Source organism: Desmodus rotundus, chromosome 3, assembly GCF_022682495.2.
Source record: "Desmodus rotundus isolate HL8 chromosome 3, HLdesRot8A.1, whole genome shotgun sequence".
Classification (NCBI taxonomy): domain Eukaryota; kingdom Metazoa; phylum Chordata; class Mammalia; order Chiroptera; family Phyllostomidae; genus Desmodus; species Desmodus rotundus.
In genome coordinates this window covers 109,890,919-109,906,101 of record NC_071389.1, presented here as the reverse complement: position 1 = coordinate 109,906,101, position 15,183 = coordinate 109,890,919, and the positions used below count along the sequence as shown (strand labels likewise).

Sequence of the window (15,183 nt, the reverse complement as noted above, 5' to 3'; positions counted from 1 at the left end):
TATTTAAAAAGTTATACACACTTAGAGTAATGACTTAATGTCTTCATTAAAAATACTAAAGTCCTTTAGAATACCCACAAACTCACAGTCCTTCCTTCTCCCCTTTGCCCAGTCCGGGGTACTGTATCTCAGGAAAAGAAGTAGAAGTCCGTGGCTCAGGCAGCCCCTTAGTTCTGGCACCATCTGCTGTGTCGCTACCTTGATCTCCAGTTAATCTAGAGCCATGTGGCCCCTTCTCATGGCCCACCAGCAAGAGTCCTTTCACTCTTTTTCTTCCAGGCAAAGTCTCTCCTGCTTTCTAAGCCACGTGGGAAAAAGGGTCACCTAAAGCTGCATGGTCCCCAAAAGCCCCAGCATGGCTGCCACGCCTGGGTTTAAATCCCAGCGCCAATCTTCCTCTGCAGCCCCATTTCCAACTCGTCCCACAATCAGTTACACCTGCCAGCATTCCCTATTCTTCCAGCTTTACTGGGCTGCCATAGTAAGTCCGGGCAGGCGTGGCCCCATGGCATGGAGCCAATCATCTCCAAGCTCTCACACTGGTGCTGTAACCAGGGGGAGTTGCTTCCCAGTTACATCATGGGTTGAAGTCACTCCCATCCCCCTGGCTCAAAGCCTGGCCACAGCTATTTAACATATCCATGGAACCAGTTAAAGGTTATAGATAGGTTAAATGACTATTCTAGAGTTTATCTGCAAAACTGTTGCTATTCAAAACAACTCTCAATGGCCCTGCTCCATGCTTCCCATCCCCCAGCTCAGACTTGTGGGAGTGAGGAGATCCTATATATATGTATTTTTCTAATATTTCCTGGATACCCTGAGTTCTGGACCCCATTACAAATCCCCATTTGAGCCCCCCACCTTGGCTTCACCCTGTTACAAGTGCACATACCTTGGTTGTGGGTTCGATCCTTGGTCTGGGCATGTGCAGTCACTGGTGAAGGCAACGTGTGGGAGGCAGACAACTGATGTTTCTCTCTGGCATTGATGTTTCTGTCTCTCTTCCTCTCTCTCTAAACATGCAATGAAAAAAAAATCCTCTAGTGAGGATTAAAAAAAATTAAAATATGGTAGAGTTGTTTTTAAATTCTCTTTTTAGATTTGTGAAAGTTGTATTAGAGTGACCTGAAAACAGCTGGTTTCTTAAAAATTTTTGAGCACGCTGGTATAAAATGGAGCCACATAATGTTAACTAGGAGATACAGCATCCTGCTTGTCCCCATTGCTGGTGGCATCATTGGGATACACTGTGGCTGTGTTTCAGGCTTGCGGACTCTCTGTGTGGCTTACGCTGACCTCTCTGAGAGTGATTATGAGGAGTGGCTGAAAGTCTATCAAGAAGCCAGCACCATATTGAAAGACAGAGCTCAACGGCTGGAGGAGTGTTACGAAATCATTGAGAAGGTAATTGCCTGTGATCACGTCCTTAATGCCCACGAGGGGCTTACTCACCTACTGAACAGAGTCTTTGAGCAGGAATCCTTTTGCTATAGAGTGATGTTCTCTTAACCATTAACTTTTAATCATTTCGTACTTGGTTTTACGAAACACTTAGTTTGTATGGACTGTCTGTGGTCTAGCCACCCTCAGCTAAACATTAGTGATATCTTAAGAAGTTTCAAGCCAAAATAGCATCAGTGATTTTCTGGGTTTGCCTGAGATTAGGCTTAACAAGATGAGCTTGCCCCTATTGAGTTACATGAGCGATCAGAATTCATAGGCTGATTGGACATTGTACATGCTAAGAATTTTCACAACTATTTATTAGTATTCCACTAATTTTAAGCTTTGCTGTTGCTAGTCCATATTCCCATTTTTGATTTTTTTTGTTGTCTTTTTATCTCAAGACATTAGGTAGCATTCCACATATTGGAGTCCCTATGTTAAAGGACAAAATACAACTGAGTAAATTTGAAGATCTTATTGGCTTTACTAAGCAAGTCATAAATGGGGTAGCATCCCATCTAGTAACTAGAAGGGCTCTCTGAAGGGCTGTACAAATAGAAGGGTTTTATAGGCATAAGGATGTGTCAGGGGAGCTATTAGCAAAAGAAAAGAAGGGATTATTTTTAGGCTAGGTCATCTTTTGTTGGGAAGGGATTGGCAGAGGGTTTATTATGCAGATTAGCTCACTAGTATTTCTCAGGAAATTCCAGACTGATTGGTTTAAAATTTCATTCCTAGGAGAGGCTGAAACTGCAATTAAGTTAGTTATTAAGTTTTGGTTTAGTGACATGGCTTAGTGATAGTGACTCCATTTTGGCCTGTAGTTTTTTTTCTTTTTTCTTTATTTTAATATCTCAAATCTAGGAGTACATTTTGGCTTTTTCTGTTTCACATCAGCAACCATCCGTCCAGTTTTCAGTTTCTTGTAACTGAAGTTATTACTTGATTGCTTTTTTCTTTCCATTTTTTTTGTGTGTGTTGGGGGGTTTGCTTTTGTTTGTTTATTTATTTCCCCTTTGCGTTTTTATACCCAGTTTTTGAGTTTTGTATTCACTTGTCATGCTCATGGAATTTGAGTGAGAGTAGACCTGAATTCAAGTGTTCATTTGCCCTGCTTTACTGGAAATATCCCAAGTTACTTTTAGAGTCAGAAAAAAGTGATTAAGTAGGTGACTTGAACATTCAGAGTCAGGCATATATGGTGGGTGCTCAAGAGATAGTTGGTTTTTTTAATCAGTTGAATCAGTTCCAGGTAAGCTCAGTTTGTTTTTTTTTAAATCAATGAATATGTTTTTCTTATGTTTTAAATGTAACATAATACTTCAGTCACTTGTGGAGTGATACGGAAGGGCTCATGTGCTATTACTACCCTCGGGATAAGTGGCCCATATGTTCTCCTTCCAGCTGATTTCTGTTCTAAGGTGCCCATGTACCAAGAAATAAATGATGAGTACTGGGTTGCCTGTGTGTGTGGAGAGGTTCTAACATGGGGAGTAGCTTTGAGTAGCTATTCTAGATATCATCAACTAGAGATCTAGAATATCACACGCATCGAGACATCATTAACTATCTGCAAACAAAGGTTTCACATAGAGGAAATATGATGATTGTCTTAGAACGTTTCGACTGCCTTTCTTTTGTCAGAGTTTTGTCATAAATGCTGCTCTCAAGTATGTACCAATCTTTAATTGAAGATATTTTTCAACCTAGAACCTACTGTTACTTGGAGCCACAGCCATAGAAGATCGCCTTCAAGCAGGTGTTCCAGAAACCATAGCAACTCTGTTGAAGGCAGAAATTAAAATATGGGTGTTGACAGGAGACAAACAAGAAACTGCAATTAATATAGGTAATTAATTTTACAGTAATACCCCATTGTTGGTTTTTGTGTTGTTTTAAAGTGTCTTGTAGAGTGCCTAAGGGTTCCTCAAATGCACTGAAGATTGTATTCTATAAAACTCTTCATCTTAAGGTCAAGGAAATTTTACTGAAATCAAATGAAGATGGTCTTATGAGCATTATCTGTCCATTAAAAACATTAAAACTTTTATCGGTGGAAGTGGGGTTCTTGCACTGTCTAAAGCACAGGTGGCAAACACAAGGCCCGGGGGCGGAATCCGGCCCTCCACCTTGTTTTATCTGGCCCGGCACCTTGTTTCTACCTGACGGCAGTGCCAAACTCTCGCTTAACTGTTAAGGAGTAGTTACATTTTATACAGTCCTAAAATTACATTCAGCCCTTTGAAGGCAACTGTGAGGCTGATGTGGCCCCCAGTGAAAATGGACACCCCTGGTCTAAAGGAAAATATTTCCTGAGGCCTGCACAGGAGGATGTGGCTCTGTGGTTTGGTTTATTGATGACATACACTTAAAGGGGTTCCCCTCCTGACTTCCCATCTCTATCCATCTTGCCATAGAAAAAGTCCAATCTTGTCTTTAACAGGGCTAGAATGAAGGCCACTGTCCAGAACTTCTGCTCCATGTTAAAGTACAGTCCACTGGCTGAAAGAAGATGAAGGGATTAGTCAAAGTATATGTATGCATGACCCATGGACATGGACGTTGACTGTATGTCCATGTGTGGAGATTGGCTGTGGGAGTGGGCATAGGCTGGGTGGAGGCGGCCACAGGGGGAGAATTGGGACAGCTGCAATGGCATAAACAATAAAATATTTAAAAATTTAAAAAATGCACTGCTATGAACATTGGGGTGCATAGATTCTTTTGAATTGGTGTTTCAGGATTCTTAGGGTATAATCCCAGCAGTGGAATTGCTGGGTCAAAAGGCAGCTCCATTTGTAGTTTTCTAAGGAAATTCCATACTGTTTTCCACAGTGGCTGCACCAGTCTGCATTCCCACCAACAGTGCATTAGGGTTCCCTTTCCTCTACAACCTCGCCAGCACTTGTTGTTTGTTGATTTGTTAATGATGGCCATTCTGATAGGTGTGAAGTGGTATCTCATTGTGGTTGTAATTTGCATTGCTCCAATGGCTAGTGATGCTGAGCATCCTTTCATATGTCTCTGGGCCCTCTGTATGTCCTCCCTGGAGAAGTGTCTGTTCAGGTCCTTTGCCCATTTTTTAATTGGATTGCTTGTCTTCTTGGTGTGGAGTTGTGTGAGTTCTTTATATATTTTGGAGATCAAACCCTTGTCCAAGGTATCATTGGCAAGTATATTTTCCCATATAGTTGGTTCCCTTTTCATTTTGCTGATGTTTTCTTTGGGTATGCAGAAACTTTTTAATTTGATGTAGTCCCATTTGTTTATTCTTTCCTTTATATCCCTTGCTGTAGCAAGGAACATGTATAAAGGACCCATAGAGAAAGACAATAGTGGAAGGAAGGATTGAATGTGGGAGGTGGGGGTGGGTAGGGCAGGGGAAAGTAATGAGGGGGCAATGAAGACAACTTTAATTGAATAACAATTAAAAAAAGAGAGAGAGAAAAAAGTACAGTCCAGTCCAGCATCCATCTAGCTTAGCAGTGTTTCCAGCGGTAGTGCATTGCTGTGCTTCGGGATTCAGGCTGCCTCCTAGAGGCCATGGAGAGAACAGGTGCATGCGCTGTGTCAGTGTGCATCACAAGCATGAGAGAGCACTTCCTTGTTCCCCTGGAGTTGCATCCAGGAGCTTGGGTTTGGGATGGACCAGGTGCTTTCTCAAAATGACCAATCTACTTCCCAAGATTTTTATGGGCTTTGGATAGGGTCTGTCTCCCTGTTAGACTGACAGGCCTCTATGGTCTAGCACCTCTCCTGCATCCCCCAACAATCTGGTACCAGATGGGGGAAGGGAGGAGTGTGAGTGCCCTTGGCGGAGCAATGCTGTGGTCCCCTGGAGTGTGAAAAGGCTGTAGCTTCCTGGTGAAGCAAACAGGCTCCTGCTTCCCAGTGTAATAAGCTCAATGTGTAGTCTCTTTTGTTCCTCTTCTCAATGTCTAGCTAAACACCAACAGTAACAAAACTATTATATCATCCTGAAAAGTATTAAACACACTTATATGGAATGTAAATTTAGGAGTTGATGACTTTGATTTTCTTATTTCTTTCTTTACAAAATTTTAGTCTTAAGAGACTAAGAGCATGTTTTCACTAAGTTCAAATCTGCAGTTATTTTATATAATTATGATCACTTTAATGATTTTGCTGATAAATAGGTTTTTCTAAGAGTCTTGTGTTTTCCTCTTCCCCATCTGGACTGGCAACCTCTTTGCTTGCTAAGTATTACACATATGAAAATTGGAGAAAAGGAATTTAAGTCCAAGTAACTTCATCAGTCTTTAAGAGGTACATTTAAAACATGAAACATATCTAATTTTGATTATTTGAATTATGTAAAATTGTCTGGTACATCTGTCACCATTATGGAGTAACAAACTATGGTACCCATGTGATAAAATGAATATTTAAGGACCACATGACTTACAATGTAATTATGGAAATAGACTCTTTATCACAGGTCACTTCGGAAAGAAACATACTAGAACATCTGATTTTAAGTAGTAGTTATCCTGCTCGGAGTGGTTGCCCTGGACTATCACCGCCCTGGAACCCATGGTGCCCCTTTCCTTCAACCTTCTCTTTTGAATCAGCTCGATTGAGAACCTCGATTGCAGACAATACCTACCATCTGGAGTGAATTTCATCTTTAAAAAAAATAGACAACAACCATTACTCATTTCTTCTCAAGGCTATACAGCTAATGAAATGCAATTTTGACTCCCAACCTCCTAAAACTAAAGTCACATGAGCAGCCTCTGAAGCATCAGTTAGAGACTTGGGCCATTAATCTGTGCTAGATGTTCTTAAATACAAGTTTTTGAAGAATAGTATGACGAAGTTTCTGTGAGGACCCATCACTACTACTAAAAAATAAAACCCTAATTTTTATAGCCCTTTGATGATGTAGCACCATTTTCATAAATGAAAGATAATACATTTGCTTTTGTTATAATATCTCTCTTTATATATGTATATATATTAGCCATTCAGATATAACTTCCCACATAAACTTGGCTATGATCTATGGTTCCTAGGGATCTTATAGAGCTCATAAAGTTGGCTGCTTCCTTGAAACACTTAATTAGGTGTGTGTGTGTTCTGCTTTCCTAGAGCAATATGAAAGGAGTAGGTAACTCCTACCAGTTAAAATTGAACTGTAGTGATAAACTTTTTAAATTTTCTAGATCTTGAGTGTACCTGTTGGACTAACAGCCTTTTTTGTCTTTTTAAAAAACATTTTATTTATTTATTTTTAATAAATTAATAAAGGAAGAGAGGGAGAGAAACATCAATATGTGGTTACCTCTGGAGCACGCCCTAATGGGGACCTGGCCCGCAACCCAGGCATGTGCCCTGACTGGGAATCGAACCAGCAGCCCTTTGGTTTGCAGGCTGCCACTCCATCCACTGAGCCACACCAGCCAGGGCCTAATAGCCTTTCTATGTCCCTAGCCCCAGACTTAATTTCCATGAGTGCTTTCTAGTGTTTGCATGAGAAGTGAGCATACAGGACAGGGAGCAGCTGTCTCACTGCCCCTTAGCCAGATCACCCTGTCCTTGGGAACACACATGTGCCCTTTCCTGCTTGCTCCTTGTGTTTACCTGATCTTACCGGAGTCTAGCCAAGTTTAGAATAAAACGAGTAAAAGCAAAGGGCTGCAAATTAACCCAGAAAGCGCAAATGGCTTCTTATTCCCCAAAGATGTTACTTGTACACAGAGAGGTTTCTCTGCGTCTTGTGAGATAATTGGTAGCTGTCCAGTATACAAATAACAGTTGCATTATTTTGTGCTTTTTTTCAAAGAATGTATAGCGACACTTGTTATTTTGGTTCCAGAAGCACTTGCATTCATTAGATATTTTAAAATTGATCTTCAGTGAATGCTCAAGACCACTAGAAGATGATGCCTCCTACTTATAAGCTGATGACTTAGCCAAAGTCATGTTTATCTTGGAGCTTTTCTCTGCTGTCATTTGTGCTAGTGTGTCGGTAGAATTCAGACATCTCTTGGGTATCACAAAGTAGGCTTTCAACAGCTAGGGCACTGATGTTCTTTGGAAAAACTGTGTCTGAATTATTTTTTCACACTGCATTAAGAACTCAAGTTGGTAACCCTGGGTGATACTGAGGGATTAAATGTCATTTTCTGACTCAGGATATCTGTTGAGCCTACACATGACACAGAAAGTACAGACATCCAGATATTTTTTTAGGCTCATTGGTGTCAGACCACAGGCAGCATCTCCATGCGGCACTCCACATCGTCTGGTTGTGAGCCTGTGTTACAGCCATGCGTTCCTCATATCCTTGGTAATATGAACCACGATTGATCTGCGTCCCATCATACTGACTGGATATTCTGTACATCGTAGTGCCTTCTGTGTGTGCTGTAGGGTACCCAGAAGACATTTGGGAAGAAGATTGAGTGTCTGACACTTCTACTCCTAGATGAAGTAAGGGAAAGAGGACAAATGGATAATAGTGTGCCTGCTCAGTGCCAGGTTATGTGCTAGGCTTGCTTTTTGGACATATTCTTCAGTCTTTACACACGAGTAGCCTTAAGCTCAGGGGGGAAATTCAGAGTTTACAAAGGTTGCACTCTGCTTAATGACCAAACAAATACTGGGTCATAGGGTCCTTCACTTCTGGTGCAGGGCGCATTTTAAACAAATTCACATAGCTTTTGCAAAATCTGTTCCCTGAAATTTGAGTTAGCAGACCAGGGGAAGAATGGTATTACAGTTCATCCATTTGAAGATGCACATTATTTCATATGTTACCATCTCTGAAATTGGGTTGTCTTATGATTGTTGACTCTGCACATTTTAAGAGCACCGCATATCCTCAGTGGTGCGATTAGTGCGAGTTCACATTAGAGGTGACATATGGTGTGTTTGGGTTCTCGGCTCTCTTTAGTGTTTGATCTGTCTATTGGTCACTGTTTGAGAATTTATTTTTAAAGTGTAACTTTTAGTTCATGCCTTGAAAATAAATATACTTAGTCAAATTAAGTTCCAGGATATTTGTGTCTTTTATGAGCCAGTGAGCATTATGTAGCTAGACAGTCATCTTGCCTATGGGTTTTAGGTAGTTTAGAGCTGGCACGATGCCAGGCTCCTGCTGCGCCATACTTACATTTATGCTAACTAGCTGTTTTTCAAGCAGTTGGCAGTTTTCTTTTTTAGTTACAAAATTTGGCATCAGCTCGTCTACAGTGAAATCTCAGATGCAGCCTTTGTGAATTGTGTAGTCATTTCCTTATCACTACTGGATAAAACATCTATTTAATTGTTAGACAATAGATGTTAAGTTTTCAGAACCTATAATTTGTTTCTAATGCATGTAGGATGAATGAGAACAAAATCCTAGTGTGTGTTCCATTTTATTTTTTATTTTTATAAGTATATTTTATTGATTATGCTATTACAGTTGTCCCATTTTTTCTACCTTTTATCCCTCTCTGCCCTGAACCTTGCTTCCCTCTGTCATTACCCTTGCTCCCTTCGTTCATGTCCATGGGTCATACATATAAGTTCTTGGGCTTCTCTATTTCCTCTACTATTCTTAACCTCCCTCTGTTGATTTTCTACCTACCATTTATGTTTCTTCTTCCCTGTACCTTTTCCCCCTCTCTCCGCACTCCTCCTCCCTGCTGATAATTCTCCATGCGATCTCCATTTCTGTGATTCTGTACCTGTTCTAGTTGTTTGCTTAGTTTGTTTTTGTGTTTTTTAGGTTTGGTTGTTGATAGGTGTAAGTTTGTTGTCATTTTACTGTTCATATTTTTGATCTTCTTCTTTTTCTTAGATAAGTCCCTTTAACATTTCATATAAGTAAGGGCTTCGTGATGATGAACTCCTTTAACTTGACCTTATTTGGGAAGCACTTTATTTGCCCTTTCATTCTAAATGATAGCTTTGATGGATAGAGTATTCTTGGATGTAGGTCCTTGCCTTTCATGACTTGGAATACTTCTTTCCAGCCCCTTCTTGCCTGCAAGGTTTCTTTTGAGAAATCAGCTGACAGTCTTATGGGAACTCTTTTGTAGGTAACTGTCTCCTTTTCTCTTGCTGCTTTTAAGATTCTCTCCTTGTCTTTTATCTTGGGTAATGTAATTATGATGTGCCTTGGTGTGTGTGCTTCCTTGGGTCCAACTTCTTTGGAACTCTCTGAGCTTCCTGGACTTCCTGGAAGTCTATTTCCTTTGCCAGATTAGGGAAGCTCTCCTTCATTATTTGTTCAAGAAGTTTTCAATTTCATGCTCTTCTTCTTCTCTTTCTGGCACCCCTATTATTCAGATGTTGGAGCATTTAAAATTGTCCTGGAGTTTCCTAATCATCTCCTCATTTTTTTTTTTTTTTTGCATTCCTGTTTCTTCATTCTCTTCCAGGTGAGTGTTTATTTCTTCATTCTGTTCCAAATCATTGATTTGAGTCCTGATTTTCTTCCCTTCACTGTTGGTTCCCTGTACATTTTTCTTTATTTCACTTTGTGTAGCCTTCTCCTCTTCCTTTATTTTGCAGCTGCACTCAACCATTTCTGTGAGCATCCTGATTACCAGTGTATTGAATTCTTCATCTGGTAGGTTGGCCATCTCTTCATCACTTAGTTCTCTTTCTGGAATTTTGATCTGTCTTTCATTTGGGCCACATTTCTTTGTCTTGTCACACCTGTAATGTTGTAAGGGGTGGAGCTTTAGGTATTTGCCCAGGCAGGGCAACCCACATCGGTTCGTTGTGGTCTGTATGTGGGGGGGGGGGGTCCGAGAGGGAACAATACCATTAGTTGGGCTCTCAGCCAGCTTTCAGTCACTTCTACCACTGCCCACAAGCAAATTGGGCCCTTCTGGTGCTGATTCCCAGGGGGGTGGGTTTGCATACGTTCTAGGACCCTGTGGGTCTCTCCAATGAACTCTCCTGTGAGACTGGCAGTTTCTCCCACTCCTGCAATTCCCATAGGTTTTTACAGCCAGAGGTTTTGAGGCTTTATTTTCCTGCAGTGGAACTCTGGGTTGCGTAGTCTGTCTCTCTTCCCAGTTGTTCCTCCAGGTTTATCTCCACAAATATGAGACCACCCAGTCCACCAGCCACCACCTCACCCACCCTATCCTCCAGCTGCTGCCTTGCTATTCATCCTCTTCACCCCCATTGCCCATCTCTGCCCCCCCTACCAGTCTGGATGAATGTTTCTTTAACTCCTTGGTTGCTGGACTTCTATACAGTTTGATTTTCTGGCAGTTCTGGTTGGTTTTTGTTTTTAAATTGGTTGTAATCTTTCTTTTGGTTGTGCGAGGAAGTAAAGCATATCTACCTATGCCTCAATCTTGGCTGGAAGCTGTGTGTTCCATGTTAAAGTCAGGAAGTTGCAAATAGCTTTCATTGTCATCCATGTCTGAGTTGGAATTGCTGTCCCTCCCCCTACATTTTGCTAGTCATCATTTGATACTTTGAAATAACTTCTTATAGTCTTAGAAACTTATTTTTTTTTAAAGTGAGTGAATTTGGTGCTTGCCCATCCTATTATTGCCTATAGATTGCCTTTCCCATTAAAAGGAAGATAAGTCCCCTTCTCAGGTGAAGCCTGGCACTGTTTGGTGGCATTTGCATGCAGTCTTAGTGTTGTTTTTCCCAGAAGTCAGAGGTGTTATTGCTTTGATCACCTGCAACTAGCATTGTTGCCTGATGTTCTCTGCTGGTCTGGGGAACTTATATCCCTAACAGGGAATGTGTTAACTATGAGACAAATTAGAGAGTGAAGTAGATGAGAAAGTAGTAATTATGCAATGTAGGTATGAAGCATGACTGGAATTAATAATAGTTACTCGGTAAATGTTAGCTGTGATGTGCCAAATATTGTGCTAAATTATTTATATAATTCTTATATTTAATTCCCTTTGAGATAGGCATCATCCCCTTCTCAAAGACAGAGCTGATGCATGGAAACACCAGACGACTTAGCCTAGGTCACATAGGTGTGAGAGTGCGGAAAATCTGAGCAAGTGACTGCCACACTTGAAATTCACCCACCAGAAGGCAAAGTATGTGAGCCGGAAAAGACCAGACAAGGCTTCAAAGATGAGAAACGATTAAAACTTCATCCTTCAGGAAATTGTTTAAGAGAAAAAAAAAAAAGAGTAAGCACAGAATGGGCCATGATAGCCCAGTTTGGGGGGAAGATCACAAGGGAAGGCTGAGTATGTTCTTACATGTGATGGAACATACCTGAGCAGGGTCCGAAGGATCTGGAGGGAAAAGGTGCCAGGTGTGGCTCTGTGGGTGAGTCCCCAGCTTCCCGCTTCTCCAGGTGACTGAAGGACTCCGTACTGAACCTGTGTGGGCCCATCCAGAATAGAGTAAGGGGACCACCTTTTAGTGTCCATTCCTGATGTGTGACAGTATGTTTCACGCACTCACACTCAAATACTGATTGATCATTCATTCCTCTGTGAAAATACTTAGAAACAGCAGCACACTTATGGAGAGCTTAAAACCTTGTTGAATTCCAAGGATGGGTAGCTTAATTAATCTCATTTTAGGGTGTATGGTTAGGAAGGATAAATTGTTCCTAATCCTTCCAAGACTGTCACCAAAAAAAGTGGACTTGGATATTTTTAACAATGTGAGCTTACCTCAGAAAAAGAGATACTGATCGCAAGATATGAGAGGTTTGGCTTGGTAATATTTTCTAGTATGAATCATTACTTTGTTGTGTTAAAATCAAGTTCTGCTCTAAGCAGCGTGGGCTCTGTACTGTTGTGATCTCCCTAAATGTTGACTGCAGTCAGGTAGTTGGAGGACCGAGACTCTTGCAGCGCGCCATTCGGTTCAGCTGTGGTGAGAAGTGAAACCCCAGAGGTTCTCGCTCAGCCTTTTCACGGCCGTCTTGTTAGACTGCGAGATTAGAGGACTCGGTCTCAATTTACAAGTGTGGACTGACATTTCATACCTGGCTCTTCTCCAAAAGTTGATCTCATTTTATCCCCAAACATTAGAAATCAAGCGCACCAAACCTGGATTGACATAATGTGATTTGCCACATTAGCTAAGTCGCAATTAACTGTGTTAAACTTCCGTGGTCTGTCTAGTGCAAGTGTTCTGTGTGAGAATTCTCTAGGCAAAATCTCACTTCATTTTCTAATTTTTTTAGAAAAGAAAACCAAGTTGTTTCTTCTCAGAAAGCTTTCGTTTTGTATATTTAAATTCATGAAAGTGTCAGTGGTTTTATTTATATCTCTCTCCCTGTAATGGCTAAAAAAATACTTAGTTTTCCCACAATATCTTTTTGCAGCTTCAGTTGTCAAGTGGCATTTTGCTTAAATTGAAAAATATAGAACAAAGCAGCAAGCTAGGGTTTAAAAATTACAGCTTGCTTCTGCAGCTGTTGTTTAAATCAAAAGCTACCAGCAAATCCTTTTGCATCAGTTATACTTAATTTGTAACAGTCTGTGTTGCATGAAGTTGCTGGACGTCTCCGGGGGTAAAGACAGAGTAAGCCTAACACAGAGGGAAGTGACTGAAGTTGCAATATCGCCTTTTGTGAATGAAAGGAAAATATAGACCTCCCTTCTGGACCTAATCTAAGACTTTATGGGAAGGAGGAATACTTTCGTAAAAATTTAATGGGAAACAAAGGGTTCAGTTATTTTAGTTCTACCATGCAGAAATTTTACTGTCATTCTGGGAAATTCTTATTTTTACTCATCACTATTGTTTAAAATCCACACTTGAACAAGTTTGAAAATGCATAGAAAATTGTTTCATATTTCTTCCTTTCTCCTTTTTTTGTTTTGTTTTAGAGGTTTAACAGGTATTTGCCCATGAGGTATTATGATTTTAAATTATTCAGCTTATTTTAATTATTAAAATAATATGTGGTGGTTTTAACAAGTGAAATAACCTCATTCCCTTGAGATAACTTTTGTTGGCAGCCTGGGCTATAGTTTTATGCTATTGCTTTAAAAAATAACATTTGGGGTAAAAGCCATAATTTTATGCTTTAAAATTTGTGTTCTGTTATGATTTATAAAATATTCCCCTCAAATGAGAGTGAAGGATATACTTCATATGTTCCCAAATAAATAAAAATATTTATTGTCTCTCCCCCGTCAAAAAAAAAACCCTAAGTTTTTCTTTTTCTTAATTTTTGTCTGTCTTGCATGTGATTGTGTGCCTTCTGGTAGGGTTTCCTCAAGATACAAAGAGGACCTGCTGAGGGAATCGAGCATGTAAATGCAGCAGTTCTGTGACTTGTCCATTCTTCAATGCCTGTCTCCTTTTCCAGTTTAATGTAGCACCTGTGGTTATGGATATGCCAGCTGTTCTGTGAAGGGGAGTCCTGGCTCCTCCTTGCTTTAGGAGCACCATTGGTTAAGGTGCTTTCTTTTTTAAAAGGGATTTTATTTTTCGGGAGGGAAAAAGAGAGGGAGAAAAAATCCATGTGCAAGAGACACATCCCTGTTGCATCCAGGGATCTGGTCCATAACCCAGGCATGTTCACAGACCTGGAATTGAACTGGTGACCTTTCGGTTTGCTGGACAACATTCAACCCACTGAGCCACACCAGTCAGGGCAAGGCCCTTTCTTGAGATTATCACATATGTACTTGCTCCAAGGTTGAAATTCTATGTGCTGATGATTTGTTTCATTTTCTGTAATCATTGCTCTGTTATCTTAAGGTGCTGAAAAAACTGGTTGTGAGGTCCAGTTTTCTAAGTGGAAGACATTATTTTCTTGTTTTTTTCTCAACAAGATAAATTGAGATAGGGGTTGGTGAAAAGCACATGTTGATGCCAGCTCCCTCTCCAGGGGCACTGAGAGGATGGAGGGGGATTTGAAAGAGAGACTAATGGGAAGAGACTAGTCAAAGAACATGTGTGAATGACCCAAAGACATGGACAATGGTGTGGGGATAGACTGTGGGGGTTGGGGGACAGGCTAGATGGAGGAGGGCAAAGGGGGAAGAATTGGGACACCTGTAATAAAATAACAATAAACAAATCCTAGAAACAAAACAAAAGAAAGAAAGAAAGACTAGAGCCCCGACAGACACCCCAGTCCTGGGATTTGCTGGAGAGCCTTTCCCCTGGGGCGATTGGATTTGAAGGGGAAGATCCGGCAGCTCTCACCTTGGTCTGTCTGTGGAGCTGTGGAGTGCCTGCAGCTGTCTCGGAGTGGACTGCAAAGCCTGAGTAGGAAAGAGCCTCACAGAAAAGATGTGCAGCTCCTGGGAGGAAGGTAGAAACAATATCTTGCATCATTTATAGAGAAAACTTTATTTAAAAACGTGATGGAAATTGTTGATAAGAATTAATACTGGAAGAATTTTGTTCCAAAACAAACTTTTTAATAAAAACCCAGGTTTAATACTTGACATAGACATTGTTTTAAACTTCTGGTAGGTAAAGCAACTCCCTCAATATGTAATAGAATTCCTTTGAAATCTGTTGTGCGAGGTACCTGTTTTTAAAAAAAGCAAGTTAGGGATCTCAATATGATAGGCAAGTTCATGCTGATACAGGAGCACCATGAGATTTCATTTGTCTTCCTACAGTGTTTGCAGTTATTTTGGATAACCCAGGGCGCGTCCTAATGTTACACAAGGATAAAGACAAATCCACAGGAAACTGACAAGTATTTATTTTAGCCATTAGTTATGAAGACCTTCCCAACCCATTCTGTTCAAACTGTCTGCAAGAATCAAAATCAATTTAAACTTAACTTTTCTCCCCTAC

The 15,183-nt window shown here is 40.6% G+C and overlaps 1 protein-coding gene across 4 annotated transcripts in view; it reads left to right on the top strand.

Annotated features, from left to right (window-relative positions):
* Positions 1-15,183, top strand: part of ATP8A2 (ATPase phospholipid transporting 8A2) — a 590,644-nt gene that overhangs the window by 180,439 nt on the left and 395,022 nt on the right. For all 4 annotated transcript variants that reach the window (XM_053920803.1, XM_053920801.1, XM_053920804.2 and 1 more), the window contains 2 exons: positions 1,268-1,407; positions 3,160-3,298. In XM_053920803.1, coding sequence (XP_053776778.1) covers positions 1,268-1,407; positions 3,160-3,298 — 279 coding nt within the window. The remainder of the gene's footprint in view (positions 1-1,267; positions 1,408-3,159; positions 3,299-15,183) is intronic.